The sequence below is a fragment of the Macrotis lagotis genome, chromosome 4 (genome assembly GCF_037893015.1).
Source record: "Macrotis lagotis isolate mMagLag1 chromosome 4, bilby.v1.9.chrom.fasta, whole genome shotgun sequence".
Taxonomy (NCBI): Eukaryota; Metazoa; Chordata; class Mammalia; order Peramelemorphia; family Peramelidae; genus Macrotis; species Macrotis lagotis.
This window is the reverse complement of record NC_133661.1, coordinates 20,726,973-20,753,689: the sequence shown is the minus strand read 5'-3', so window position 1 is coordinate 20,753,689 and position 26,717 is coordinate 20,726,973. Positions and strand designations below refer to the sequence as shown.

The 26,717-nt window shown below is 42.1% G+C and overlaps 1 protein-coding gene and 1 long non-coding RNA gene across 7 annotated transcripts in view; one reads left to right on the top strand and one right to left on the bottom strand.

Annotated features, from left to right (window-relative positions):
- The window catches only part of SLC16A9 (solute carrier family 16 member 9), a 65,110-nt gene that overhangs the window by 1,178 nt on the left and 37,215 nt on the right, over positions 1 to 26,717 (top strand). Inside the window, exons 1-2 of one of the 3 annotated variants that reach the window (XM_074232292.1) lie at positions 43 to 18,705; positions 19,585 to 19,817. In XM_074232292.1, coding sequence (XP_074088393.1) covers positions 19,619 to 19,817 — 199 coding nt within the window. In that variant the 5' untranslated portion in view covers positions 43 to 18,705; positions 19,585 to 19,618. Of the gene's footprint in view, positions 1 to 42; positions 19,818 to 26,717 lie in introns of those variants that run through there. The other 2 variants (XM_074232291.1, XR_012477686.1) reach the window with 2 other exon arrangements.
- Positions 1 to 26,717, bottom strand: part of LOC141520630 (uncharacterized) — a 76,730-nt gene that overhangs the window by 37,343 nt on the left and 12,670 nt on the right. For 2 of the 4 annotated variants that reach the window (XR_012477690.1, XR_012477689.1), the window contains exons 3-4: positions 902 to 1,191; positions 155 to 345 (exon numbers count right to left, since the gene is read on the bottom strand). The exons of the other annotated variants lie outside the window; for them this stretch is intronic. This is a non-coding gene — a long non-coding RNA (uncharacterized LOC141520630). The remainder of the gene's footprint in view (positions 1 to 154; positions 346 to 901; positions 1,192 to 26,717) is intronic. 4 annotated transcript variants of the gene reach the window in all.

The window sequence follows — 26,717 nt, the reverse complement described above, 5'->3', positions numbered from 1 at the left end:
AAGGCCCAGGAGCCGGCGGGAGGGACTGGGGAAGGGGCTGAAGAGAGTGGGGTCTGAGCTGCCTTAATCCGAATGAGGCAAACCCAGAGGGTGAGCTGAGGAGGGGGCACTTGCTGGGTTTAGGAAGCAGTCAGTTCACAGGGGACGTTCTTACTTGAGGAAGAGCAGGGAGGACTGGGTCACTGTGTCGTAGAGTTGCTGACGACCCTTCAGGTCTCCAGGAAGACGGAGATCCGGGAGGTGATGCTGGGGAAGCGGGTTTAGGTGAGGGAGGACTCCGCAAAGTCACCAGCTTCACTTTGCTCCTCCGAGTCATCTGAGTTCAGTGCCTAGATATGGATCAGACTGGGCAAGGTGCAAGAAGACAAAAAGGAAAAAGTGTGTTTGTGGGTGTGCTCTTGTGTGGTGGTGGTGTGGGAACAACAGCTTACGAAGGACTTGGAATGACGGAGGATTTTATATGTGACACTGGGCAAGATAGGGAGCCACTGGAGTCTATAGAGTAGGCAATGATATGGTCAGTCCAGGACTCCGGCAAGATCCCTTTGGTGGCTGAACGGAGCGGGGAGAGACGTGAGGGAGAGAGAAATTAGCCAATTAGCAGGTGAGAGGTGATCAGAACCTGCACCAGCAAGGCCTCATGGCACCTTTGTGAAACTAGAAAGCACAAGGCTTGGCAGCAGCTCGGATCCGTAGTGTAAGGGTGAGTGAGGAGTCCAGAATGACAATAAGGTTTAGAACCTGGGTGATTAGGGGCTCCAGGGTGCCCGCTAAGAAAGATAATTCCATTTGAGACATGTTGAATTTAACATGCCCGTGTGACATCTTTTTCCAAATGTCTTTTGGTCCCTTGGAGATGGGGACTCGGCTCAAATTTAAAATTTCTAAAAGAAATACAAACCAACAAAGGGGAAGAGATGATTTGTTCTGAGAAGCCTCTCCATCTCTCCTTTCAGTCTATCTGGAAATTGTCTGATTATTGTTGCTGCTGGTGGTGGTGCCCTTTCTTCAAAGATGTGAAAATCAGGAATTACATTCCTAACTTTTGGGGATCAGTTGATCATCACTTGGTTGTGGCTGTGTCCTTGGAAAGGGGAAGACTAAGTCCAAGTGTTGCCTCTGACTCCTTCTTAGTTGCTTGACAATGGACATGTCATTTTACTTCCTACTGCAAAAACCCCGGGTTTACACCTTAAAGAAAAAAAAGAGGAACTGGATCAGCCAGTTCACATTTATTGGGCATAGCTTGTCTATTCCATTCAAACTGGTGAGCATTTGGGAAGCCTGCACTGTGTTCAAGGGACTGGGCTGGAAACCTGAGTATGCAAAAACAAAATGAAATGTGGCCCCTATCCTCAAGGAGCTCACATTTTGGGGGGGAGAAAGCTTTTAGAAAAGAAAAAGAAAAGACTATTGGCCTTCACCCACAGACGGTTTAGCATTTCAGATAGGTAGGACAAACTGCAAGCAGGGAAGAGAACTGAAAGACCTGGGCTAAAGCACCCCACCCCCCCAGGCTGGGCCTCCTCTTCATCTCTTAGTGCTCTCTGGTTAAGTCTCTAAAACAAATTGCAGAGAAGTTGCTAACCTCCATTGGTGCAGATCATTTGCTCATTTGGAAGTTCGCTCTGTCATCATAGGTCTAGTACCTATTTCTGTCCCTGTTTTGGAAATCCCAACACTCATCTTCCCTTTGATAGATATCCTTGTGACTTTTGCAAACTGAAAACTCCTCATCCCTTGACCAACCTGTTGCAGTTTCTCCATATTTAGCTAAGCTGGGCAATGGTTGGCAGACACATACTCCATTTCTGCCCCCTTACTTGGATCAGCACTGTCTCATATATTCAAGTGCTAAGTAGCTTAGTGTTGGAAATATGATCTCAATATGTGGTCATGACTTGTGATTTTTTTGCATCTAAAGCCATGGCACAAACATGAGCCGAAGGGGGAGAGTGGCCCCAGAAACCGTGAGAGACCTCTGTTTGGGTTGGTCACTGCAGATAGCAAGAGTGTAGCTGCTGGGAAAAGCTCACCCAAGTGTGTCTGTTGAGAAGACGAAGCCACTGGAGCTTCCAATTTTAATTATTTATGCTAAATAGGTGATATCTTCAGTTGTTTCTCCAGAACAGGACTTCTGGTCAAGTCTGCACCCTCTCAATAGTCTTACCCTGAGGAAAAGCCTGGCCATCCCATCCCAATTAGTTCTCAGAGTACATGGAGTTAGAGAAGAGAAGTTCCAGTAAACTGGAAAGAGTGGGGACTTTGTTTACAAAGAAGGTAGACCTTCAAGGGTGGTTAGGATAAAGATAAGTATGAATGAAAGCCTGGAAATAGTGGGGAACATTGTGTCCCTAGAAAACAGCCAGGAGAACTTCCTGATGGGTCCATTTCCTGTCCTATGAACAATATCTAACTCTGGCGCAGTCTCTAGCTCCTCACTGTGCTATGATGTTCTGGACAGAGTCCTTTCAAGCCAGGACATCTTTATTAAGCAATAGTTTTGTGTGCTAAATACTCCATGAGGTCCTGAGGATAAAAAAATAAAAAGGAAGTCCCTGCCCTCCATGAGCTTGCATCCTTTGGGCAGGATACAACCAGACTCAGATAATAGAGACAAAGGAAAAGATAGATGGTTTGGAGGGGCGAGCAACAGCAACTTGGTTCTGGGGAAAGCCACAGGACTTATAGGAGGAAGCACTTGAGCTGAGCCTTTGGGTAGGAGTTAAGGATTCCCGAAGGTAGAGAAGGAGATGAACACTGGACATGAGGAAGGGGTGGGGGGTTGCAGGGCTGTAGTCTTCACAAAAGCAGGGAAATGACAAGCAGGTCAGATTGATTTGAAAAGGGAAAGCTTCATTTTTTTCAGGGTCTAATAAAGAAGGCAGGGCAGGGACACTGGACAAGAGGGTAGTCGGGAGACCTGGGTTCTAGTCCTGGTTCTGCTAGTGAATCACTGTTGAATCTTAATCTTAACTGAGCCTCAGTTTCCTCATCTTTAAAGTGACAGGTTGGAGTGCATGTTCCCTTTCAGCTCAGAAATTGTTTTGAACTCCAGATCCTCCAACCCAATTCTTCTTTCTCCTTCAGCATATTCTGTGACTATAGCCACTCTCCCAATAGAAAATTCTTGGATAAATAAATTATGCTGGGGCAACTAGGTGACTCAGGGGACAGAGCCCTGGTCCTGAGGTTAGGAGGACCTGAATTCAAATCAGACCTCAGATACTTAATACTTACTTAACAAGTCACTTAACCCCATTATCTTACAAAAATCCTAAAGAAAGAAAGAAATGAATGAATGAATGAATGAATGCTGCAGAGAGAATATCTCTGAGGTCAAGGGATAGATTTATTTTTTGCTCATTTTGTGTTGCTGATGTAGATTAGGGCAGAGGGTCAAACTGATATTGTGGCATATATTTGTGGGAAGGATTGGAGTGCCTGGAATCTGAGTAAGGATCAGCACCCTTAAGTGACTTCCCCTCTTGTCATCTGTCTATCGCTTTCATTTCTTTTCACCAAAAAAAGTTGGAAAATAAGCTCCTGGTGAACAAAGGGAAGCAGAGCTGGGAGTCTGTCTCAATTTCTGCCCCAAGGAAAGGAAGCAACACGCCTAGGGTCAACCAGGGACAGCTGGTCCCTCACGAAATCATCTAAAGCATTAGCCGTGTTAATTGGCCACCAGGTACACTTGCAATTGCTTTCCCTCTGAAGACTTCGGCTATTAGTGCTGTGGCATATTTAGAAATGGACCTGGCCTCTGCCCGATGAGACCCCACTGGAGCACTGGCTTTTATTCTGGCTCACATGCTTTAGGAAGCCCATCACCATGTTGTAGAGTACTGGGAGGAGGGGAGCCTCGATGGTGAAGGCCCCTGACCTTGGTTCATGTGATGATCAGATGAAGGAATCAGGGATGTTGGAGAAGAGAACACTGGTAGGGAACAGAGAAATACTGAGTAGAATGTTTAGTATAGCTTGACATAAATTGGAACTTAATAAATTTTGATTCTTTTCCCTTCTATTTGAAGGGCTATCCCCTAGAAGGGACCTTAGTGGTCACTGAGCTCAATTCATGGATTTTGTTTTTTTACAGGTGAGGAGACTGAGGGGTTAAGTGACTACCCAAGTTCCCAGAGGTCATGAGGCAGTACTTGGATTTGAACCTAGGTCCCTTTTTCCAAACTCCAGGGCTGTTTTCATTCTGCTTGGCCCCAGAGAGCAAAACCACAGGTAGGAAGAGGTAGGCTTCTTCCAAGGAGAACTGAAAATTTAGAGGCAGGAGGCCCTTCTGAGGCTATCTAGGCTGCTCCAGTTTTACACATAAGGTAGGAGAGCTTAAGTAATTTTCCCAGGTCACACAGCTGTAGATTCTGTGACTCTAAGGCCCATCTTCTATAATACTATGTGCTCTTGGTTGGTTTGGCATCTCTATGTTTCTCTGATCTAACCAGGACTTTCTTAATCTTATTTTGTCTCCTGGCCCCCTTGGGCCCATGAAATCCCTCTCAGAATATATTTTCGTGTTTAGATTCATAATAGAAGGGAATGCAACATTTCAATTAGAGGTCAGGAAAGATGGAGAAGTATTTTTTCTTTTCACCCAATTCACGAACCCCCTGAAATATTTTCATGGGACCCCTTGGAGGGGTTCACAAACCATAGGATAAGAATCCCTATTTTAAAAGAATTCTGGTAAAACATAATCATCCTGAGCTCAGAGGCTGTGTCCTTTTTTTTCTTTCCGTTCCCCAGCATTTAGCAGTTACCTAATAAATATCTTTTTAACTGAAGAGAGGACTCATTCAGCCATGGTTGTGGAATGATATCTAGAAATGATTGTGATGCAGAAACAAAGGACACATTGCATCTTTTTTATAAAATGGAGGACCAGGTGCCTCGGGAAACAGAAGTTACTTCCTCACTATAGCTTTCAAGAAAAGGTCGGGGTTATTATCTAAGGGGCTTCGCTTCACATAGCGCCTCAAAGGTTCTGTGATCTTGACAAACTGACCCTGAAATTTTGTCCTTGTTCTTCAACAAAAGAATTAAAAACTTTGAAAGAACCTTGAATTTCAGTTGGATTAATGAGTTGAAGGATTTTTGGCTTATAGGCCCCTCTAATAAAAAAAAAAAGTAGAGATAAAACTAACCAGGTACAAATAAAATGTTCACAAGTATAACTCTAGCCTAACAAAAAGCATGTTGATTTTGCTTACCAGCCTAATCTGCAGTTTACCTACTTGCAATCTGGCAGATGTAGTTAGTAGCTAGAGAAGTCCCCTTGAGGCTTTGGGACACACTCATGGATAGATTGTTGAACCTGGAGCAGGAAGGCTGTTTGAATCTTTATCCTATTGCCTCTCCTATCATACTTACTAGTTATAAGATTATGGGCAAGTCTCTTAATCTCTCTGAGGCTCCATTTCCTCAAATGTAAAATTGTTTTTGTTGGTTGAATCAGATGCCACAGAATCTGCCCTTAGCCTTACGTCAGTGTGGTTTCTTGCAAGCAAATCTGCCTGATCAGTTTTGGCTGGGATACCAAGAATGGAAGTGGCTGGGAGGAAGGAAGCAATGGCCTAACTAAATAGACAAGTATATTTTCAGAGGGAGAAGAAAAAAGATAATACAAATCTTATTGTGATGAACAGCAAAACAAAACTGGACAGGAGAGGTCAGCAGACCCTGAAAACAATGTTGAGTCCAGAATGCCAAAAGTGTGTGGGAAAGATCTCTGGTTTTTGTCAAGAATTGGGCAGTCTTGTATTGCGAATGGAGCTGTGGACTGATTGCCAAGAAGACCTGACTTCATATGCATTCTAACTGGGTGATCTTGGACATGAGGTCGGATCTGTATTGAATCAGATGATCTTTAGTTAGTCATGGTGATGTCTTTGCTTATCCCCTTCATTTCAAATGCCTTTCTCAAAGGACAGGAGAATTATTTCCTGATACCTCTGTCTCTTCTTCAGTTTCTTTATCTGTGAAATGAGGGAGTTTAGTGTTAGATTCCTAATCCTATGATCCCATTACCCAATAGGACTATAAATTGCTATGTTTAATAGGGTCCTTTCAGGTCTAAATTTCATGGACTTGATGACAGCATAGAGATCTATGGAAAGAATATTGATTCTTAGAGCTGGGGACCATGAGTTCCCATCCTGCCCTGTTGAGTAACATTTGTGTGAACTTGGGCAAGTCACTTAACCCCCTGGGTGGGTGGGGGGCAATTTCCTTATTTGAAAAATGAGGGGGGTTGGATTGTCATTGAGGACCTCTCATCCATGACCTTAAGTTCTGATAATCTAATGATATAAAATCATTACTACGGTGTAGGTATAGTGGGAAATGTCATAAATTTGAAGCTAGAAGAACTAGGTTTGATTATTGGTTCAGATTGGCGATATGTGATCATGAGAAAGTTTTAAGACATTTCTTAACTTCAAGTTCCCCATGATAAAAAAAAGCCAGGGATATGAATAATTTGCACTGCCCAACTTCACAGTTGAAATATGTTTTGAAATCCTTAAATTGCTTAAGAAATAGGAAATATTTTATCATTCAGCTCTCTCTTTAAAACAGTGATTTAAGTGCCCACATTTTTGAGGAATAAAATTTAATTTTTAGTGTAAATTTTCTTTTTGCTTTTCTATAACTTTAATGAAAACAATAGTCTTCTTCAGATAGCTACCCTTCATAGGAGATTGACAAGTTGTCATATCAGTGGTGAAATTTGAGGAAGAACAACAAATCATTCTGTGTTCCCTGCTAATTACCCTCTTATCAATCTTTCAAAGACACATTTTCCTACCTATGAAACTTCTAGTCATTGAAAAGATGACCTGGATCCTGGAATTCTAATCAAGCCAGAGATCTGTTAGTCATCATTCATTTATTCAGTACCTACTCTCTGCCTCTAATTGTGCTAAGAACGGAATATAGAGAAAGGCAAAAGCAGTCTCTGCTCTCATAGAGCTCACAGTCTAAGGGATAGAGGACATGCGAAGTGATTAGATTCTCAAAACAGTTAGCTTTTCTTTTCATGGTCCTACCAAAAGGTTTTAGTGCTAGATCTTGGATCTGACTCTTCCTGCTATTTGTTCTTAGAAACCAGGCCTCAAAGCCAGCCTCCTCCTTCTTATCCCAATGGGGGTCATCTTCCAGGCCCACTCATTTTCTCCAATTTCATGATTTTTGTTTGTTCAACACAATTTGTTCTTTGGTCAAGATAATACTTGCAAGACCTGACTTTGTTCAAGGCTCTGAAGAGAGAGATTCAATGATCACATCCCCACACTCACAAACCCATGCTGTATTTTTTTACTTAAACAATCTAGTCTGTGAGACTGGTGGGGTCATAGGAACAACAAAAAAAAGCTTGAATGAATGAGTAACTATGGGAGTCTAGCTAAAAAAGGAGGATAGATTTCAAGGCAAAGAAAGGTCCTAAGTAAGATGCATAATACTGGACAATTAATCAGTCCCTAAGATTCCTAAAATGTTCAAAATTTCTTCTGACTATTTTTTACCTGGTTTGGTATTTTCTAGGAATACAAGTCAATGATGATGTGAAGAAGTATTCTCATTTCTAGAATAATTCATTAAAATACTTTTAAAAATAGGGGTACTGTTATGGTATAATAGCTGTTCTTACAGTTAGGAAGTCCTGTGTTCAAATTCGACCTCTGATTCTGGGAGCCTGGACAAATCACACGGTTTTGACCTCAGTCTACTTTCTAAGATGGCTAACCTGGTGCTAATCTGCATTGGTAGAAAGGCATTTCCTCACCTGGGATCTGCCAATTCTAGTGATATCATAGGTTCAGCTCTATCCTTATGTTAAAAAAAAGAGAGAAGAAAATAGTTTCCCTAAGGATGACAGGAGGACAGGGACACGTGGTGAGTTTACGTAAGGGAGCTGGTGTTCGAGTGTTTACTGATTCAGAATCTTTGAGTTTGAAGGTACCTCCAAAGCTAGTTGGTCAAATACATGTCTGAACAGTTCATCGGATCTGTCATCTTGCCTCCGAGTGACCCTCCTGGATCCCTCCAGTGAAGGGGCCTTCACAGCCTACACTGGCAGCCCATTTCCTTTTGAGGGAATGCTCTCATTGTTGGAACATTTTCCCTCATTTTATGCCAAAATCTTCCCCTATCAACTTCCTTTCTTGTCACCCTCTGTTCTTCTCTCTGGGGTCAAGTTAACCCAGTCTAATATCTTTTCTATGGGACAGCTCATAATTCACTTGTAAAGGGTTATCCTGCCCCATCATGTCTTCTCTCCATTTCTCAACTAATTGTGGGTTGCATTTGTATTTGACCAATCCTCCTTCATTTCATTTGCTTCCTTATCATTTGTGTTACACCCCTGACTGTAGCTGTACACTAAGTGTCAGACCTCTTTGTACTCTTGCACTTGGCAATCAGTTCCCATGGGCTTAATTATTATCTCTATGTTGATGATTCTTAGATCTACATATAGAACCAGTTTCTCTCTGGAGCTCTGGTTTCTCATTACCGATGGTTCTTGTGGACACTTTGAAATAGATTTGTCATTGTCATCTTTAAACTCAAAATGGCCCAAACATCTTTTCATCTTTTCTTCCAGACTCCTCTTGTTTCCAGACTTGCTGTTTACTTCCAAGGGTATCAATAGATTTTTTTAGTCACCCAGTTTTTCAACCTTAGATTCATTCCCAACTCCTCCCTCTCATTCACCACTATATCCGATCCAAGTCTTCTTTCCATTTCCACATCTGACCCTTTTTCTCCATTCACAAAGCTGCCATCTTAGTCAGGCCCTCAATGCTCATCCCCAAATCATTGCAATTGAATTCTCATTGACCTTCCTGTCACAGGTATCTCCCCACTCCTTTCCATTCTTCACACAGTTGCTGAAGTCATTTCCCTAATACACAAGTCTGGCCACACCATCTTTTTATTCAGTGGAGGGCAGCTGTAGTGGATAGATCACTGGCCTTGGAATCAGGAAGCCAGGAGTTCAAATCCAGCCTTGACCTTGGACAAGTCACTTAACCCTGATTGCCTGACATCTAGGGCCATCTCCAATTGTCTTCATATCTGGCCACTGGACCCAGAAGACTCTGGAGGAAAAAATGAGGCTGATGACTTGGCACAGCAGCCTCTCACTCAAATCCGATTCATGTGCTTGTCATGGTATCCTAATGTCATGGTCTTCCTTGAGAACAGAGGATAAACATCATCATCAGCATTTACTCAATGGAGTCCTGTGACTATTTCCTCTAGGATCACCTATGAAGTTTTTTGTTTGTGGTCCCATTTGAGATTTTCTTGGCAAAGATGCATATAGAATTAGCAAGTAAACATGTATTAAATGCTTCCATGTGCCAGACACTGTGCTGAGTCCTCATCCTCTGGCTTTTGAAATTCTTTACAGCTTGGTCCTTTCTTACCTTCCCAGTGATCAGAAACTTTATTATCAGCCTTCTTTCTGCTCATCACACATAATGCTCCATCTCCCATCTCCATCTCTTTATGTGTCTGGAATGTCCTCCCTCCCTCCTGGTTTCCTTCAAGAATCAACTCAAACATTTCTTTCTGCAGGATGCTGCTTCTGGTCTCTTCAGATTCTAATGCTTTTTCCTCTAAGATTACCTTGTATCAAAATTGTCTGCGTCCTGTGGATAACTCTGAATGTATATATTGTCTCATAATGTAAACTTCTTCAGGGGAGGGGCTGTTTTTGCTTCTTTTTCTCCCTGGTTCATTGCATAAAGATTGGGGAATAACAAGCTTCTAATAAATACTTGCTGATTGGTTGATTGCCAGAGCTTGGGAATACAACAACAAAAATGAAAAGAAAGAAAACAATGGAGTTCCTAAAATAGCCTATTTTATTTTAAATTCCGACAGAATTGAAAAGCGTGTCCATATTTCAGTAAACTGGATGAATGAGCTGGGTCCTTTATTATAGTTAGGATTACACAGGGGTGGTGGGTTCTTCCTCTCCAAAGGGCCTCTTATTGGGGTGAGAGCTCAGGCTAAGCAGGGGTGGGGTGAGCCAGCTGGCTGCCTTTGGCCAGGGCAGCTCACAGCCCTGAGGATTCTGGCTCTTTGGGACTGTTCCCATTGAAATCCCAGAGAGGGAGACACAGAGACGCTTCTCTGCACTCTGTCTTGGGATTGAAGTTTTCACCCTCTGGAGCCCCAAGAGAAGAAATAAACTTGTTATTTTCTAGCTAGGGAATGATGGGGCAGCTTTTTGGGGATCTGCCACATCTAATAGTGGCATTCATGTGACCCTTCTCTGCAGGAACACAGGGGAAATGCCCCATGGGAGAAGGGACATAGCGACAACAAGCCTCTGGTTACCATCCCAGCCCTTGGCCCTTTCCCTCTAGACCATAGTTGGCTTAAAAAAAAAGTCACCAGCAGAGAGATTTCAACTAATTTCTTCTGATCTTTGGAGCATTCTGATGTTGCTTTTCTCTGGAGAAAATTCAAATCTTGGGAGTTCAGATATGGGCATAAATAGGGATGTTTTAATGGCTCCATTTGTAAGTGCCCTTTAATGGACCTGTTTTTCCCACCCGGTTCCTTCCCCAATATATCTTCACATTCCAAATTTTCAAAGAAACCCAGAGCAAGCATGTCAGTTTCCCAGTTGGTCCCTCAGTTTTTCTTCATCCTTATTTTTGTATATTTTAGAGCATAGGACCATACAGGGTTAATAAATGTTTATGGATAATTGTCTGATAGGTTGTCCCAAAATTCTTAGTTCACTTCTGGACTTCCACCCCAGTAGATTTATAGCTGGAAAAGAACTATACCCAAGAGAGGTCAAACTTACATGAGATTACCTAGAAAGTGGGGCAGAGTTGAGATGGGAATTCAGTTCCTCTGCCCTCAAGCCTCTCTCCCATCTTTAACTCTCATCTTTTGGATTCTTTCCACCTGGGATACATCGGGACAATGATTTGCATCACACCTTTCATCTTTGTTGGGAGTTAACTTTTGCTAAAAATTAACTGCTTGGTCATTCTTCCCTGGAACCAAAAGACTAAGTCCCAAACTTGAAATATAAAGGAAATCCTGGTGGCAAACTTCACCTGATTCTTCTCTATTACAAAAGCTAAGCACTGAAAGGAACATCCAACTAGGTGGCTCAGTGGCCTTGGAGTCAGGACAGGAATTCAATTCTGGCCTCAGACACTTGACTCTAATCAATTGTGTGACCTTGGGCAAGTCACTTAACCCTGATTGCCTCACATCCAGAGCTATCTCCAGTCATCCTGACTCAAATGACTCTGGAGGAGAAAGTGAGGCTGGTGACTAAGCACAGCCCCACCCCCCTCACTTCAATTCAAGGGCTTGTCATGGCATCACCCCTCTGATGTTGTGCTCTTTGAAAAACGAAGGACAAAACATTGAGAGTTTTAAATAACTTTCAAATATAGGTTTACATGATTTTATCTGTGACTTTTGAAGTTCTTCCTTGAGAATTAATGAAATTGTGGAACAGCTAGTCATTGACTGGTCAAAGGTTGGCCAAATCCCTTATGGCCTTTTAGAAAGCAGGATGTATTCTTTAGGGATCAATCTAGAGTCAAGACAGGACACCCAAAAGAGGGAAAAAGGCATCAGGACTCTGGCGCTGGGGTATGACTAGCCTCGACCACATGTTTTACTCAAGTGTGTGCCTCTCTATCATTGTCTACATAGGTGTGCCTCCTTTTTCCACTGAGGCATGTATGGTTATATGAGAGTGTTATTATTGTTCGGATAATTTCGTTTCCGTAAATGCCCTCCCTTTGAATTATGTCTCATGCTTGACCATTGTAGGCAATCTTACTGATGGGGGATTATGAGCTATAGATTTACACATGCAGATCTACGGAGTATCTTGAACTTCGGGGAAGCCACACACTCATACTCTGGAAACAGTCTATGAGTGCAAGTTGGAGGAGGGGTAGTTTCCAGAGGAGGCTTATACACTTTTAACTAAAAATATAATGCTAAATATTTAGACTCATTTTAACTCAAAGCACTTCAGGGGCACAGGCCAGAAGAAAATGATGGAATACAACAGTTATAAGATAAGTAAAATAGATGCATCGAGGATAACTACCTAAAGAAATGATAACATTAACATTAGAAGGCTAAGCGATGATTATTATAAGTGATGAAAATAAATAATGGCTGATGCTTACATAGACTTTTAAAGTTGCAAAACTTTGCATATATTATCTGTTTTGTAAGTAATAGCAGTAATTCTATATTCATTGATTTCTTTTGATGACTTCCCAGAAAAGCTGATATTTTCATCTAGAGTTTTAATTTCAATTATACAAGCCTTTTTGTTCCTTTAAAATATTATTTCCGAATTAAAACAAACAGCAAGAACTGAATTAGCATTTTTATAATTTTTGAGGGTTGCAACTTTCCCCTTCAAAAGATTGAAAAGAATGAAGAATCTGTTTCAGCAATCTTAAATTTAGAAGTGGAACACTGGGGCCGCTAGGTGACAAAGTGGATAGAGCACTGGCCCTGGAGTCAGGAGGACCTGAGTTCAAATCCAGCCTCAGACACTTAATAATGGCCTAGCTGTGTGGCCTTGGGCAAGCCACTTAACCCCATTGCCTTGCAAAAAAAAAATTAAAAAAAAAAGAAGTGGAACACTGACTGTATTTTGTTAGTGATCTGGGTTTTCTCCAGTATTTTCCTTCCCTCCTTATACTTCATTGTTGTCTTCAATTTACCTGTCTGAAGATAAAGAAGCAGCAAGGGTTTGGGAATCACTTTAGAGGGCTCAGGTGAGAAATTTGGGCTCCTTCTCCTAGGTCCCGCCCAGCAGGAGCAGGGGTGTCTGGGGAGGGAGGAAGGAAGTAGTAGGGAAGTTATATCAAGTCTAAAGTTGAGTGAGTTGTCTTGAGAGGTTAGGTAACATTGGAAGTCTTTGAGCAGAGAGTAGATGACCCCTTGTCAAGAATGGGTTAGATAGAATTTCTGGGTAGGTATGGAATGGTCCAGATGATCTTCAAGGTTTCTTCCAGCTCAGTCTATTTTCCTCCTCTTGTTTAGGAATAGTATATCAGAAAAGACATTTTTGTTTTACTTTTTAAAAAAGCGATCTGTAATTTCAACATTAAAAAAAGAAACTTTTACCAATGCAGAGAAGCATCTGCTCTCTGTGGCAGTAGCCCAGCTCTGCCTTAGTCAGAGGCCAGAACTCTATCCCGTGTCTGTGCTAGACTGTTTCTTAGGACTAAAGTGTGATGAAATTGCAAAAGAACTGTTTTCAAATAACTAAGGTTCTTTTCGAGAGGCAATGGGACATAGTTGATAGAATGATGAACTCAGAGTCAGACACACTTGGACTCTAGTTCCATCCCTAACACACACCCTTTGCAAATTATGGTAACTTCAAGGCCTTGGATAGCTCCCTAAGACTATCTGTTCAATGTAGATGATAAAGATCTCCTTAGTCATATCTAGGCAGTATTCTGTTATGACTACGCTTAGTAGGAAGGTTGTGATGTCAACCAGGGCAAAATCCCTTTTGAACTAGGATCTACCCAGTGCCCCTCCACTTTTTAATTAGCCATGGGGAAATTCCTTCTTTGCACAATTTGGAGTTGGTTTCTACTGTTCTTTCTAGTCCTAGATCCTTATAAAATCCTGGTGCAATTTGAAGACAAATTCCCCCAGAATTCTGTAGATTGGGTTAACCCATTATTGGCACTTTGAACAAAGAGCATAGATGTGTCTGGAATGAAAACAAAAATGAAAAAAGATTTTGGGGCAATAAATCAAATTAGGAATTCTTCCTGAAACCTCACTGGCTGTGAGTATATCATCAGAAAGTTTTCTTTTCATATCTGGGGGTCTTAGTATCCTGGAGGTTCCTCATGAAGTATCATCTTCTTTCCTAGGCATCACATTTTAGGAGGGCTAATTGTCAGCTGGAGAATGTTCAAGGGTCCGGAAAGCCATCTAGTCCAAGGGTTTTCCCTATTGGTTGACGGAATTGAGGTTGTTCAGCCTAAAGGAAAGAAGATTGTAATGGGGAGGAGCTGTTCTTGGTAGCTATTTGCAGATATATAAAAGGCCATCCAGTGGAGGAGGCCACAACCATTTATTAAATGCTGCTTCTATGTGAAGGACAAAGCAAAAGCACAGCCCTTGGCCTCTTGGAACTTACAATCGAAAGAAGGAAGACCCAAGAAAAGGGAGCTGGAAAAGGGAGGGGGTGAGGTTACCAAGCCGATGGAACCAGGAACAATAATTCCTGCTTGCAAAGAGGCAAATTAAAGTTGAGGTAGGGAAAAACTTCCATGCCATGAGTGAGAGCTTTCCCCAACAGAATGGGTTCCCTGGGGATGTAGGGGTGGACTCCCTCTATTGAGAAGTCTTCTCTTAGAGGCAGGGGACCATGTGCCGAATAGGCTGCTTGGGGAGGTGGGGGTGAGCTCCCCCTACTGGGCACTCTTCACTCCGAGGCCAGAGGACCTGAATGCAGCTACTGGTGCAGGCAGATTGGATGCCTTGGGAGCTTCCTTCCCCTCTGACATTGCTAACGCTTCCCATGTCCTGAGGTTCATCATACAAGGCTGTCATAAATAACTTAGCCAAAGTGAGCCTGGGGAGACAGCCCAGTAAATGGGTGACTTTTTCTCATGATTGGTCATGGATATTCCCTCAGTTCTCATTTCAGTTCAATTTAAGATCAAAGTCAACATTTATCACTGTGCTAAACTGTGGCTACAAAGTAAAATGTGGAACAGTGCCTGCCCTCAGGATGCTTCTCCTCTATTTGTAGGAATGCAGACTGGACCCAGAGGAGTAAATGCTGAGTAACTGAGGAAGAAGAGAGTGCCATAGCTGAAGTCAGATCAGGATAGCCCCAGTGTAGCAGGTTGAATCTGAGGTTTGGAATAAACTACAGCATTCAGAAGCCACAAGGGTGGAGGGCGAAGGATTAAGTAAATTTGCCTGAAGAAAAACCTCCACTGACTGATATGCCATTTGTTCTTGGCTATTTACTCTAGAAACCAAACTGAGGATTTGAAGGTGAAAATGAGACAGGTCTTGCCCTCAGCTAAGAAGTTTAAGAGGCTGAGTCTGATTGGTCAGTTTTATGCCCATCAAATCTCAATGTAGCTCTCTGCAAATTGCCAGGGTCATACAGTCTAGGTTTGAATTCAGGACTTCTTGACTTTGGATAAGATTATAAAATATCCCTCCCATTCCCCTCTCCTGCCTGGAACTAGCCCTCTTGCCTGCCTCCATTCACCCCCTCCTGCCTCTACTTTTCAAATCAGCCAGGACAATCTCAGGTGGGATCTTAGGCAGCTAAGCTGGGTGTGGCGTCGAAAAGAAGAGGTGAGTTCCTTCCCCTACCCCTCTTCCCCTCATCCTAGGACAGACCTGACCCCTCAGTATGGCAGCATTTGACTCATCTCTTCATTCTCCTCTTTCTCCAGGCAGAGTTTAGAGCTATTCACTGCCCCCAGATACTTCAATCCTGCCTCAGTGATAAAGGGATTGGGGTGGGAGGGCATTCTCATTCCTTTGAAAGGCAGACAGACATTGCTTCAGATCTTAGCTCTGGCTGGAAAGTTTCCTGACTTCCAGGTGAGGAAAAATAAAAACAGAAGTTGGTTTTTTAGAAACTTCTGAATTCTTGGCAATGGAAAGGGAAGTGGGTGAGTCAGTCCTGGGACTAGGAAAGAAAGAAAGGGAGTGACAGGAGATCCAGTTCAACATTCCTGGAAACCCCCATCCTCTGGCCTCACATCTTGCCTGGTGAAGGATAGAAATAAAGAGAAAACTTGTTTTGGAGTCAGGAGTCCAGGCTCTGTCACTAACTCTTTGAACCTGGATAAGTCATCTAACATCTCTGAGATTCAGTCTCCCCATCTGTAAAAGGGGGACAATCATAGAGGTCTTCCTCCCAACTTGGTGGGGAGAAAAGTCCTTCAAAGGTCTATAGAAATGTAGGCTCTCCAGTCCATAAAACCTTTAATGGTCACCTACTATAGGGATGATAATGTGCATTAGGGACAGCTAAGTTTATAGACATAATCATCTGAAAAGTGAGGGAGCACTCATCATTGGGGTGGAGGGGGGTGGAGCAGGAGGTGGCCAGTGACCCCCTGAACTTTGGAGAAAGCTCCAGATTCTTAAGAGCCAGATGCTAGGAGGGAGTACATGGAGGCTAGCCTTTGGCAAGGCTTTTGCCAAGGTAGGGCCTGGAATGCCAAATACAAAGCATAATGAGAGACCTCTGGCTAGAATGCAGAGTGTGTAAAGGGAAGTAAGCAATAGGTAATATAGCGTGGGAAGGTAAGCAGGAAGCAGAGTGGGAAGGCCTTTAAATGCCATCTGAAGGGTGGCTATTTTATTCCAGAGTCAACACCATACATGTGAAGATTCTTGACCCAGAGAGTGATGTGGTCAGATTTGTGTTTTATAAAGATTATTCTGGAATCTGCTTGCCGGATGAATTGGAAAGGAAACATAGGACCTCGGGTTTAAAACTAGGAGGTGGCACACTGTTATTTATGTTGGCAAAGGATCAAAAACTAGGCTGCTTCTCCCTACACGAAGGAGTATATTAAAACGTGTCTGATGTGGGATTCTGACATCTTATACCAGTAGACTCAGTAGGGGGTGAAAGGTTGGAAAAAGCAACAACCAACAATTGGCATGTTTCCAATCAGAATTGGAACTCAGCTGGGGCCTTAAGCTGGAAACCTTCCACTTGAGGGTCTATTCATTCATTCATTTGGCTTCTTTGCTCCTCACCCTAAGCCTGCCCACCCTGTATCTTTCTTCTCTCCTCTTTCATAATACAAATGATTGTTCTAGAACAGTGACAGAGAGAAAAGAATTGAATTTGGACTAAATGGGTGAAAAATGACCATGCAGACTATGGCCTGTGATCTGATGGATGGCACATCCAGGTGGGACTGTCAATGCAGATGGATGGGGGTTGGGTCCCCAACTAGATAGGAGGAAGAAAGTGGATTCTATTTCCTTTTGGAACTCAGGCAAGAATTCTAACAATGGCAAAATGTTACCTAGTATGAAGCCCCAATCATTTTAATGACAAAATTCTTCAGTCAGTGCTGGACAACAATGAATCTGGAATTTTCCAAGACAAACACATGGAAAGCATGAAAAAAATTATAACATGATTTCAGTGGCATCTATGAAAAATTAAGGATATCTGTCATGGAAATATGTGACTGGCCAAGGAAGTGACCAGTCATGTAGGGAGGGAGAGAGAGATAATAGACAACCAGAGGGGATCTGCACGACCATATGGGATGGCACGTCTTCTTCAGGAGACTGCTGGAAAAACATTTGAGAAGGTATGGATAGGGGAGAGTGTGCACCATTGGTGAGATAACCCATGCCAATGAGAGCATAGCTCTGGAAATATTGTTGGCACAATCAATTATTAACTGTTTGTACTTTATGTTTGTACTTCACCATCTGAGTAAGACTTGGGTCCCGGCAAAAGAACCCAGGAGTTCTATTTCTTCACAGTTTGAGAAGAGATGCTATTGTTGGATCGCACCTGTGGGAGTTTTTCCATTCCCACAAAAGGGGGGATCAAGGAGGGGGTCAAGGAGGAGAGAGTTAAGAAATATCGAGAAGTAGAGAGTAAGGAATAGACTGAAAAAGAGTGGGTGCTTCAAGAAGTGGGCTGAACGGAATGAGCAGCACAGAGGCACAGACAAAAGGAGAAGGAAAACTAAGGCTGGGCTGCCACTGACTCTAAGGACATCTCAGAGTTGAAGACATGACCTGAAACTACTGTTTGTATCCAAAAGTTCTCCCAAATAATCTACTCTTTCCATAATTCCTCTTTCCCGAGACTGTCCCTTAATACACTAGCTAATATTTATTAATTAATATTTATTATCTATATGCTAGACACTGACTTTATAATTCTTATTTCATTTGACCCTCATAACAACACTGGTGCTATTGTTTTGTCCATTTTGCACTTGAGGAAGAAGTTAAGTGACTTGTTCAGGATCACATGACTAGTATGTGTCCAAGGACACTTTAAAATTCAGATCACTCTCTCCACTGCTTTACCCAGCACCCCATAAGATACCATTATTTATTCTCATTAATTCTTTACCTGAAAATTTCTGGTAGTCTGAATCCTTGTCTCAACCACAAAGAGGGCAAGGATTAGCTAAAGGTGAATATAAATTGAAATTGAGACAAGCCTTTGCCTAAATATTGGGAATTTTCTTAACTGGAAGCTCAGAGTGATGATGATGGAACTTCTTACTTTTCATTTAATACCAATTCTAAGAAACAGTAGAGAAGGGATCATGTAGGATTGAGGAGTGTACTAAAGCATGACAAATTGTACTAACAGGGTATGGAAGAGATAAAGAGGACCTTCTGGTCCCTATTCAGTGATTTAGGGGTTATTAGATTCTTAGACGACTCTCTCCCTCTGTTAACCTTCTAGCACTGATCTATGACAGAAAGGTGGTGCAGTGGATAGAGTATTGGCTTTGGAGTCAAGTGGACAGGAGTTTGAATCCAGCCTCAGACACCTGACTCTTACTAACTGTGTGGTCTTATGCAAGTCACTTGGCCCTGATTGCCTCGCATCCAGGGCCATCTCCAGGCATCCTGATTCCTATCTGGTCACTGGACCCAGATGACTCTGGAAGAGAAAGTGAGGTTGGTGACTTAGCACAGCCCCCCTCATTCAAATCCAATTCATGTGCCTGTCGTGGCATCACCTCCCTGATGTCGTGGTCTTCTTCAAAAATGAAGGACAAACAAACATTATTACTGATCTACAATCCTGTGAATTTCTATTCCTGGTCTTTCCTGATCCCCCTTCTTGGTTAGCTATGGGTTACCTTCCTCTCCAAGGCTCTCTTTGCTTTCTCCGTGTTTTGTATATTGCTTAGATATGTTCTATCCATGTGGTCTCCCAATTAGAATGGAAGCTTCTTGAGGTTTTTGCCTTTGCATCCCTCAGAGCCTTGGAAATTCACTATAAATGCTTTTTGATTGGTTCAGCCTTTGAACCTCCAGGATTCCTTCCTGTTCTAAATCTTTCATCTTTAATATTGCCAGCAGGAAGGAAATAGCCTTTTTTGGTGGAATCTATAGTGTGTGCATTTGGCTTGTGGCCAAAGGACTTAGGTTCAAGTCTTGTCCAAAGTTGCCAGGGGATGAGGGATTGATTGCATCAAGAAAACTATGAAGAGGAAGATCCCAGTTAAGTTTAGTTTCTCAAAGTATCATGCCTTGGAATGAAGAGCTCAAAGATTCCCATGTTGTCATCCCTGCCATATGTCTTTTATATAAGTAGAAGAGAGGAAATGTTCTTAATTTACACTGGCCTATATTCTACCTGCCTAAATTATATTTATTTGTTTCCCTCCAGGAAAGTGTAGGTTCCTTGAGGGCAGGCTCAGGCTCTTTTTCATTTTGTCTTTGTATATCTGGTGTTGAATGAATGAATGAATGCATTGGCAGCTCAATGTGAACATAACCCACACCAAGTTCTAAATGTCCCTTTTGTTTTGTGCTTTCATTTTTGCTTAGGACCTGCTGCTGAGCCACCTCCTGTTTTCACTCAATGATGGAATTACGAAAGCCACCCGATGGAGGATGGGGCTGGGTGATTGTTCTGGCCTCCTTTTTTACTCAGTTTCTGTCCTATGGATCCCCACTGGCTGTTGGAGTCTTATACATCCAGTGGCTGGATCTTTTCCATGAAGGAAAAGGAACGACAGCCTGGGTTGGATCCCTCGCCAATGGAGTTGGCTTGATTTTAAGTAAGTAGCTCTAAATAAATTACTTATCTTAAAAAGGGAATTGAAGAATCTGGGATTAAGATGTATTAGCGACCTGGAGACTGAGGATCTGAATTCAAATCTTGGCTTTTTCATGTTCTATCCAAGTGACTTTGGGCAAGTCATCCTTCCTTTCTGGGACTTCTTTCCTCTCCTCTGTAGAAGAGGGTATTGGACATAATAATCTCATTCCACATCTGTGATCTCTTGATTCTAGGATCATCTCATAGAGGCACCTTTGTTCAAACCACGTAGGGTAAGGCATAGGGCATCTTTCTGTGTTCAAATCTGGTCTCAGACTCTTACCAGCTTTGTGATCCTGGACAAGTCACTTTATGCTGTTTGCCTCAGTTTCCTCATTTGTAAAATGAATTAGAGAAGACCATGAGGTGGAAGTAGAAAGTGTGGAGTCTGTACTGCCATTCATGTGTAGGGGTCGTTTGTGCTTCTGGTGCTTGTATATCTACCCCAAGATCCAGTGATTTGGAAACAATACATTGAGTTCAACTCACCAAGCATTTATTAAACCTTTGCTACTCTTTGCCAGACACTGTGTTAACTGGAGATACAGAGGCAAGGAAAAAAAAAAAAAAAACAGTTCTTGCCCTCAAGGATCTTCCATTCTACCAAATTGCATTTGGTGTGGATTCATCCAAACCATCCAAACCATTACCATGAGTGGTCATCTTTATCTATAATTTATCTCTATCTCTATCTCTATCTCTATACTCTTTTTATTTATCTATCTATTTATTTACATATCACAATACCCAGAATAAAACAATAATTTGATGAAGGTACAAGATGACACTAAATTTAAAGTTCAAACTCCCCAGTTCTGCTATCTATTACTCATGTAAGAAGTCCTATCACCTCTTTGGGGCACTGTGGAATGGAAGGTTCGGGCGTGATGTATTGTTCCTTCCCCTTCTGCTCCCCCTGAATGCATTTCCACAATTGTCTAACATTTTGATTCAACCTAATAAGGTTGTAGGGTCTTATTTTTTTTAAATGATCAATTTTAAATTATCTAGTCACTGGATATTTAAGATTCCAAAAGCCAATGGAGATGCACAGGACAGAAATTAAAGAAGGAGGCCAGCACAATCCCCTAGCCCCATCCATTGTTGGATGCCTTTTTTAATTCTAGTAATCCACAATCAATCCTTTCCATACTGAGTCTTGCCTTTCAAAATTATGCTGAAATATTTCAGGCATATACTGATCCTCCGTCATGCTTCCTCTGAAGCAATTCATTCTTCCAAGTTCTCCAGTTTCCTGAAGTTGCCACCATATTTATAGTGTTTTTATGTTTGCCAGGCCCTTTATGGACATGATCTCATTTTAGCATGGCGTCAACCTTGGGAAATAGGGACTTCAATCATTATTGTGAGAAAATTGAGCTGAAGGCACTTCTATTTAGTCACACAACCAGGAAGTACCCAGAGACTCTTCTTCCTCTGGATCTAACTCTCTAGCTCCTCTGCCAAGATGCTTTGGGGAGGAAACCATTCTTTTGCAAGGCCATGGGGTTAAGTGACTTGCCCAAGGCCACACGGCTAGGTCATTATTAAGTGTCTCAGGCCGGATTTGAACTCAGGTACTCCTGACTCCAAGGCCGGTGCTCTGTCCACTGTGCCACCTAGAGAGGAAACCATTCTTGAAAAATCACTAAGAGTTTTAGATTTTTGCTGAAAAGTGAATCCCAAGTCAATCTGGTTTAGAAATTGTGGAATTTCCCCTTAGTCATCAAATCTGACATTTCCATACATCCACCTAGCTCTAACCCACACCCTTGAAGCTTTGTCTATATCATTCATTCACAGAAGGCTTAGCGGGTAGTTTGGACCATGGCCTAACATTGGCATCATCAGTCCTGGCGTATGGATCAGACAAAGCAGTCACTGCAGCTCAGTGGGAGGAGACTCCCAGGCTGTTTTTACTTCTTACTAGTCGTCCTATGACTTTGGGAAAGTCTTCCTTCCTCTGTCCCTCATCTTCTTCATCTACATAAAAAAAGGGACTGGGGGAGATATGTAAGGCATGGGGACCAGTGGGGCCATGCAAAAGACTCAGGAAAACCACTTCACTTCTTCCCACCTTTCAGACACAGCCCATTTGACCCACCCTACTTTCCTGATCTGCATCAGGAGAGAGATCAAGTTTCTCATCTGCCCCTGGTTGCACAAGCTTGCTGTGTTTTGTAGATTTTATCGCAGCCTTATGGCTGGCTTATGGCGAGCTTGCTGTTTTCCTCACTGTTTTGCTGTTTAGCCTGTGAGGTTTTGCAGAGTGTAAATGGTCCCTAGAAATAGCCATTGGACTGAATGATCATGAGGAGGCTCTGCAACTCACCACAGATCCCAAAAGTGCATCCATGTGTTATGGTCCTCCAATTAATCACAAAAAAATTTAGATGGGCAGTTTTTTTTTACCAAATCAAAGGCTTGGGAAAGAGTATGCTAATAACACTCTATTCCTAGGGCTTATACCCTTCAGTAAGAGTAGCAGATTGCCATGTGAACAGGGCGGCAGTTTTAAAATCCGTTGACATTTGGCCACATTCTTCTTTCTAGATGGTTATTTTTCACTTCTTTCTATTTTCATCATTTCCAAAGAATTTCTTTCAGTCCCCTCAAGTTTTTGTTTTTTGATCTAGACCTTTAGTTGATCACGCACCTATTAAGCCTTATTCTTTGCCAAGAAGTAGGCACTGGGGCAGCTAGGTGGCGCAGTGGACAGAGCACCGGCCTTGGAGTCAGGAGCGCCTGGGTTCAAATCCAGCCTCAGACACTTACTAATTACCTAGCCGTGTGGCCTTGGGCAAGCCACTTAACCCCATTGCCTTGTAAAAAAATCTAAAAAAAAAAAAAAAAGAAATAGGCACTGAATGAGAGCTCACATCCTAATCGGGAGACAGCATGTAAATAACTAGGTACATACAAGACATATTTACAGGTCCACAGGAAGATAATCTCAGAGGGAAGGTGGGATTTGAGCTGTCTGGGAAAGCGAGTCAGGAGACAGGAGTGAGTAGGAACAAGGAGCAAGTGGCTGGTGAAAAGACATGGACTCGGAAGATGGACTCTTCTGTCTGAGGAATAGCAAGTATATCTGATTTAGAAAGTATTTGGAGGAGGAGGAGAGTATGAGAAGACTGGAAAAGTAGGAAGGAACTGGGTGGTGAAGGGCTTTAAAAGTCAGAGAGGTTTTCCTCTATTCCTCAAATAGGGAGCCACTGGGATTTATTGTGAAAGGGGATCTCATGGTCAGACCTGCTCTTAGGAACATCTCTGTGGCAACAAATGGATTCCAGTGGGGAATCCAGTGAGGCGTAGAGGTGTAAGAGCTCCTTGGAAAGCTTCTGGGAGGAAAAAATCCAACTGATCTTGGGATAGGCCATCCACAAGCACTAGAAGCACAAACGAGCCCTACACATGTCTCTGGACTTCTCCATTGAGCTTTTCCATCACTAGAGTAATGTTATTTCAATGTCCTAATGGCTCCTGGTTCATGTTGAACAAATACTTGTTAAATTTATAAATACTAATTAGACTAGGGAATTTCTAGTATGGAAATTCCCTCTGTCATGCAGATTGGCAGTTGCTCCTTAATTTGGTCCACAACACTGAGTCACACATATGGACTAACAAATGATATATTGACTAATAATTTCTTCATAATATAATTGAAAATTATCAGATTGGCTGATCAGACATCCTTCTAATCTGGCTCTAAATCTGCGATTTCATCACCTTCCACTAAGTTCTCTTGAGCATTAATTGCCATTTAGAAAGGCACCCCAAAGGTGTGCCTAAAGGTGTCCATCCCTGGGTTGTGACTAGAGTACCATGTTCCCAATCGTAAATCTGACTCATTTTATAAAAGACTTCAATCACATGGAGAGAATCAAAAAGCCTGGTGAAGGATCTCAGGACCAAATGAGGGGAGGACTGGTTTAAGGGAATGCAGTATTTAAATTGGAGAAGAAAAGACTTGGTTGGAGGAAGGGCAGGGAGAGATCATGATTAGGCAACCATCTTCAAATTTTGGGAAGAGGGACTAGAATTGTTTTATTTGCTCCTTGAAAGCAGAAGGAGGAATCAGTTTGGGACAGGCAAATTTAGGCTGAATGTCAGGAAAACCTTTCATGATTAGAACTCTTCAAAATGGTGTTTTAGCATATAGGAGATTCCCTCCTCATTTGAAATTTTTAAGCAATCTGGATGGTTGCTTTAGGAAGAGTATTCTAGTTAGAATGTGAGGTCCCTTTGAATCTTGAGACTGAGCTTTGGTGATCTAATGCTCCTTCAATGAATGAAAGGAAAATGGATGAATAAAACCAACATTTATGAAGTCCCTACTATGTGCTAAGAGCTGAGGATATAAAATAGAAGCAGTCCTCAAATAGTTTATGATCTAATATAGGGAAATAGCATTGTAAACATAAGTATTTGAAAGCTATCTTGATATGCTTAGTATTTACGTAGTGGTTTATAAATTTTATTGATTTCCCATTTGTTAGGAGCAAGATTTGTACTTCTCCATTGAGCTTTTCCATCACTAGAGTGATGTTATTTCAATGTCCTAATGGCTCCTAGCTCATGTTGAAGAATAAATGCTCTTTATACTCATTAGATTTATAAATACTTGCCTGAAATGATGACAGAAGTTTGGAAGTTTGCAGATAAAATTGGGAATCCATGAAATCAGAAGAAGAAATAAAAAGTGAACCTCTTAATGGAATTTTGTTGGATGTTACTTTATGTTGGCAGGACTATTTAATGGCCTGCTCTTCATTGGGTAGCTGGCTTTTAAGTCAATCCAGGAAATAATTTTTTTCCTTGTCTATGTCACCAAAATATGTGAGATACACAAAAGTCCCCCTCCTGTCTATCCATCTGTTCTCTCTGTCTCTGTCTCCCTCCTTTTCTCCTTCCCTTCCTTCTTTTCTCTCCCCTCCCTCTCATCAGCCAATCAATAATTAGGGTTTCAAATGCTAGGCACAAGCTGTGGTGGGTTCTGCCAAGATAGAAAGGCTTTAGATATGGGCCAGGCAAGGGATGACATTGTTTTTGTTCATGAAGGATCAGTTTATGTAAGCACAAAGTGTTCATTTCAAGCTTATCTCTTGAATGATGAATTCAGTGGCATCAAATCACAACACTTTGTCAGGAACTCTTAATCTGTGGTCTGTGAACTACCACCGTCTTGGAGGAGAGGTTGTGGATAGATTTTGAGGACTCTGTAGACTTGGATGGAAAAGATTACATTTTTTTTTTTACTAATAGATAACTTTAACATTTCTTTCAGTTATGATTTTGAAAAGCTTTACTCTAAGAAAGGGCCATAAGTTTCCCTAGCCTAATAAAGAAATCCAAAACACAAAAGGTTAAGAATTCCTAGAATAAAACATTGTGGTTCATTCTACCCTGATGGAAGGAAGATTGTGGAATAAAGTTGCAGCTCTTTATGATGTGAAGTATTTTATGAAAATGTCAGGTTATTCTTTGGTTAAGTATTGGTTCAGACAGGGCCTAGATATCTCAGGATTTGCACATCATCCAGAGAGATGTGAATCTCAGTATGTGCTTTTTGTCTCCGTCTCAATCTGAACCCCTTTATTTCATGGAAATTACATTCCTGTAATAAATGCTCAATCTCTGTTTCTATATATCCATCTGTTCTCTGTTTCTCCCTTCTCTCTCTCTCTCTCTCTCTCTCTCTCTCTCTCTCTCCCTCTTTCTGTCTATCTCTGTCTCTGTCTCACCATCAGCCAATCAACGAATATTTATTAAGCACCTACTATGATGGTTGTTTTTGTCTTTCATTATCAAAAAAGACAAAAACATCACTTTGTTAGAGACAAGTTACAGTGGCTGTAACTGTGGCTGATCAGACCAATACAAACTTGAAATGCTCTACCACAGGTCGGGCACAAATATTCTATGTGAACACTTGGAGTGGTTACTCTAAACTTATGCATCTTATGTTTCCTTTGAGCAGCTTCAATTCTACCTTGCTCACAGAACCCAGCCCACTCTCTGATGGGGGCACACCAAGCCGGGTGTCCTGCGCCAGTGTCTCCCATTCCAAAGCTTTTAAGAGACACTTTGAGAGTGTTCTTGTATCTCTTTTGTTTCTGATCAGTATGAGAACACTTGCCCTGGATGAGCTCTTCATAAAATGGGTTTTTTTTGGCATTCTAACAACATGTCCAGTCCATCATAGCTGCACTCTTTGTAATAATGTTGGCATGCTAGGCAGTTTAGCCCAAGAAAGGACCTCAATGTCTGGTATCTTCTCCTGCTGAATGACCTTTAGATTCTTTCTAAGACAATTTAAATGTAAGTGGCTCAGTTTCCTGACATGGTGCTGGTAGACTGTCCAGGTTTCACAGGCATATATAGTCATGAGGCCAGCACAATGGCTCTGTGGACCTTCAGTTTGGTAGTCAGTCTAATACCTCTTCTCTCCCACACTTTCTTTTGGAGCCTCCCAAATACTGGGCCATCTCTGGTAATGCAAGTGTCAACCTCATTGTCAATGTGACCCTCCCTGGAAAGCATAATGCCAAGGGAAGTGAACTTGTCCACAATCCTCAAAACTCCCATTTGCTGTAATCGATGGTTCCCCATATGGATGGTGTGTTACCAGCTGGTAGAGCACCCAGGTTTTCTTGGTGGTCATTGTTAGACCAAAATGGGCATGAGCAGCAGAGAATCAATTCATGCTCTGTTGCATCTCATCTTCAGAGGCTGCACTGAGTGCACCATCATCTGCAAACAGAAGACCACGCATCAACACTCCCTCCACTTTGGTCTTGGCTTGTAACCTTTACATGTTGAAGAATTTGCCATCAGTGCAGTAGCGGAGGCCATG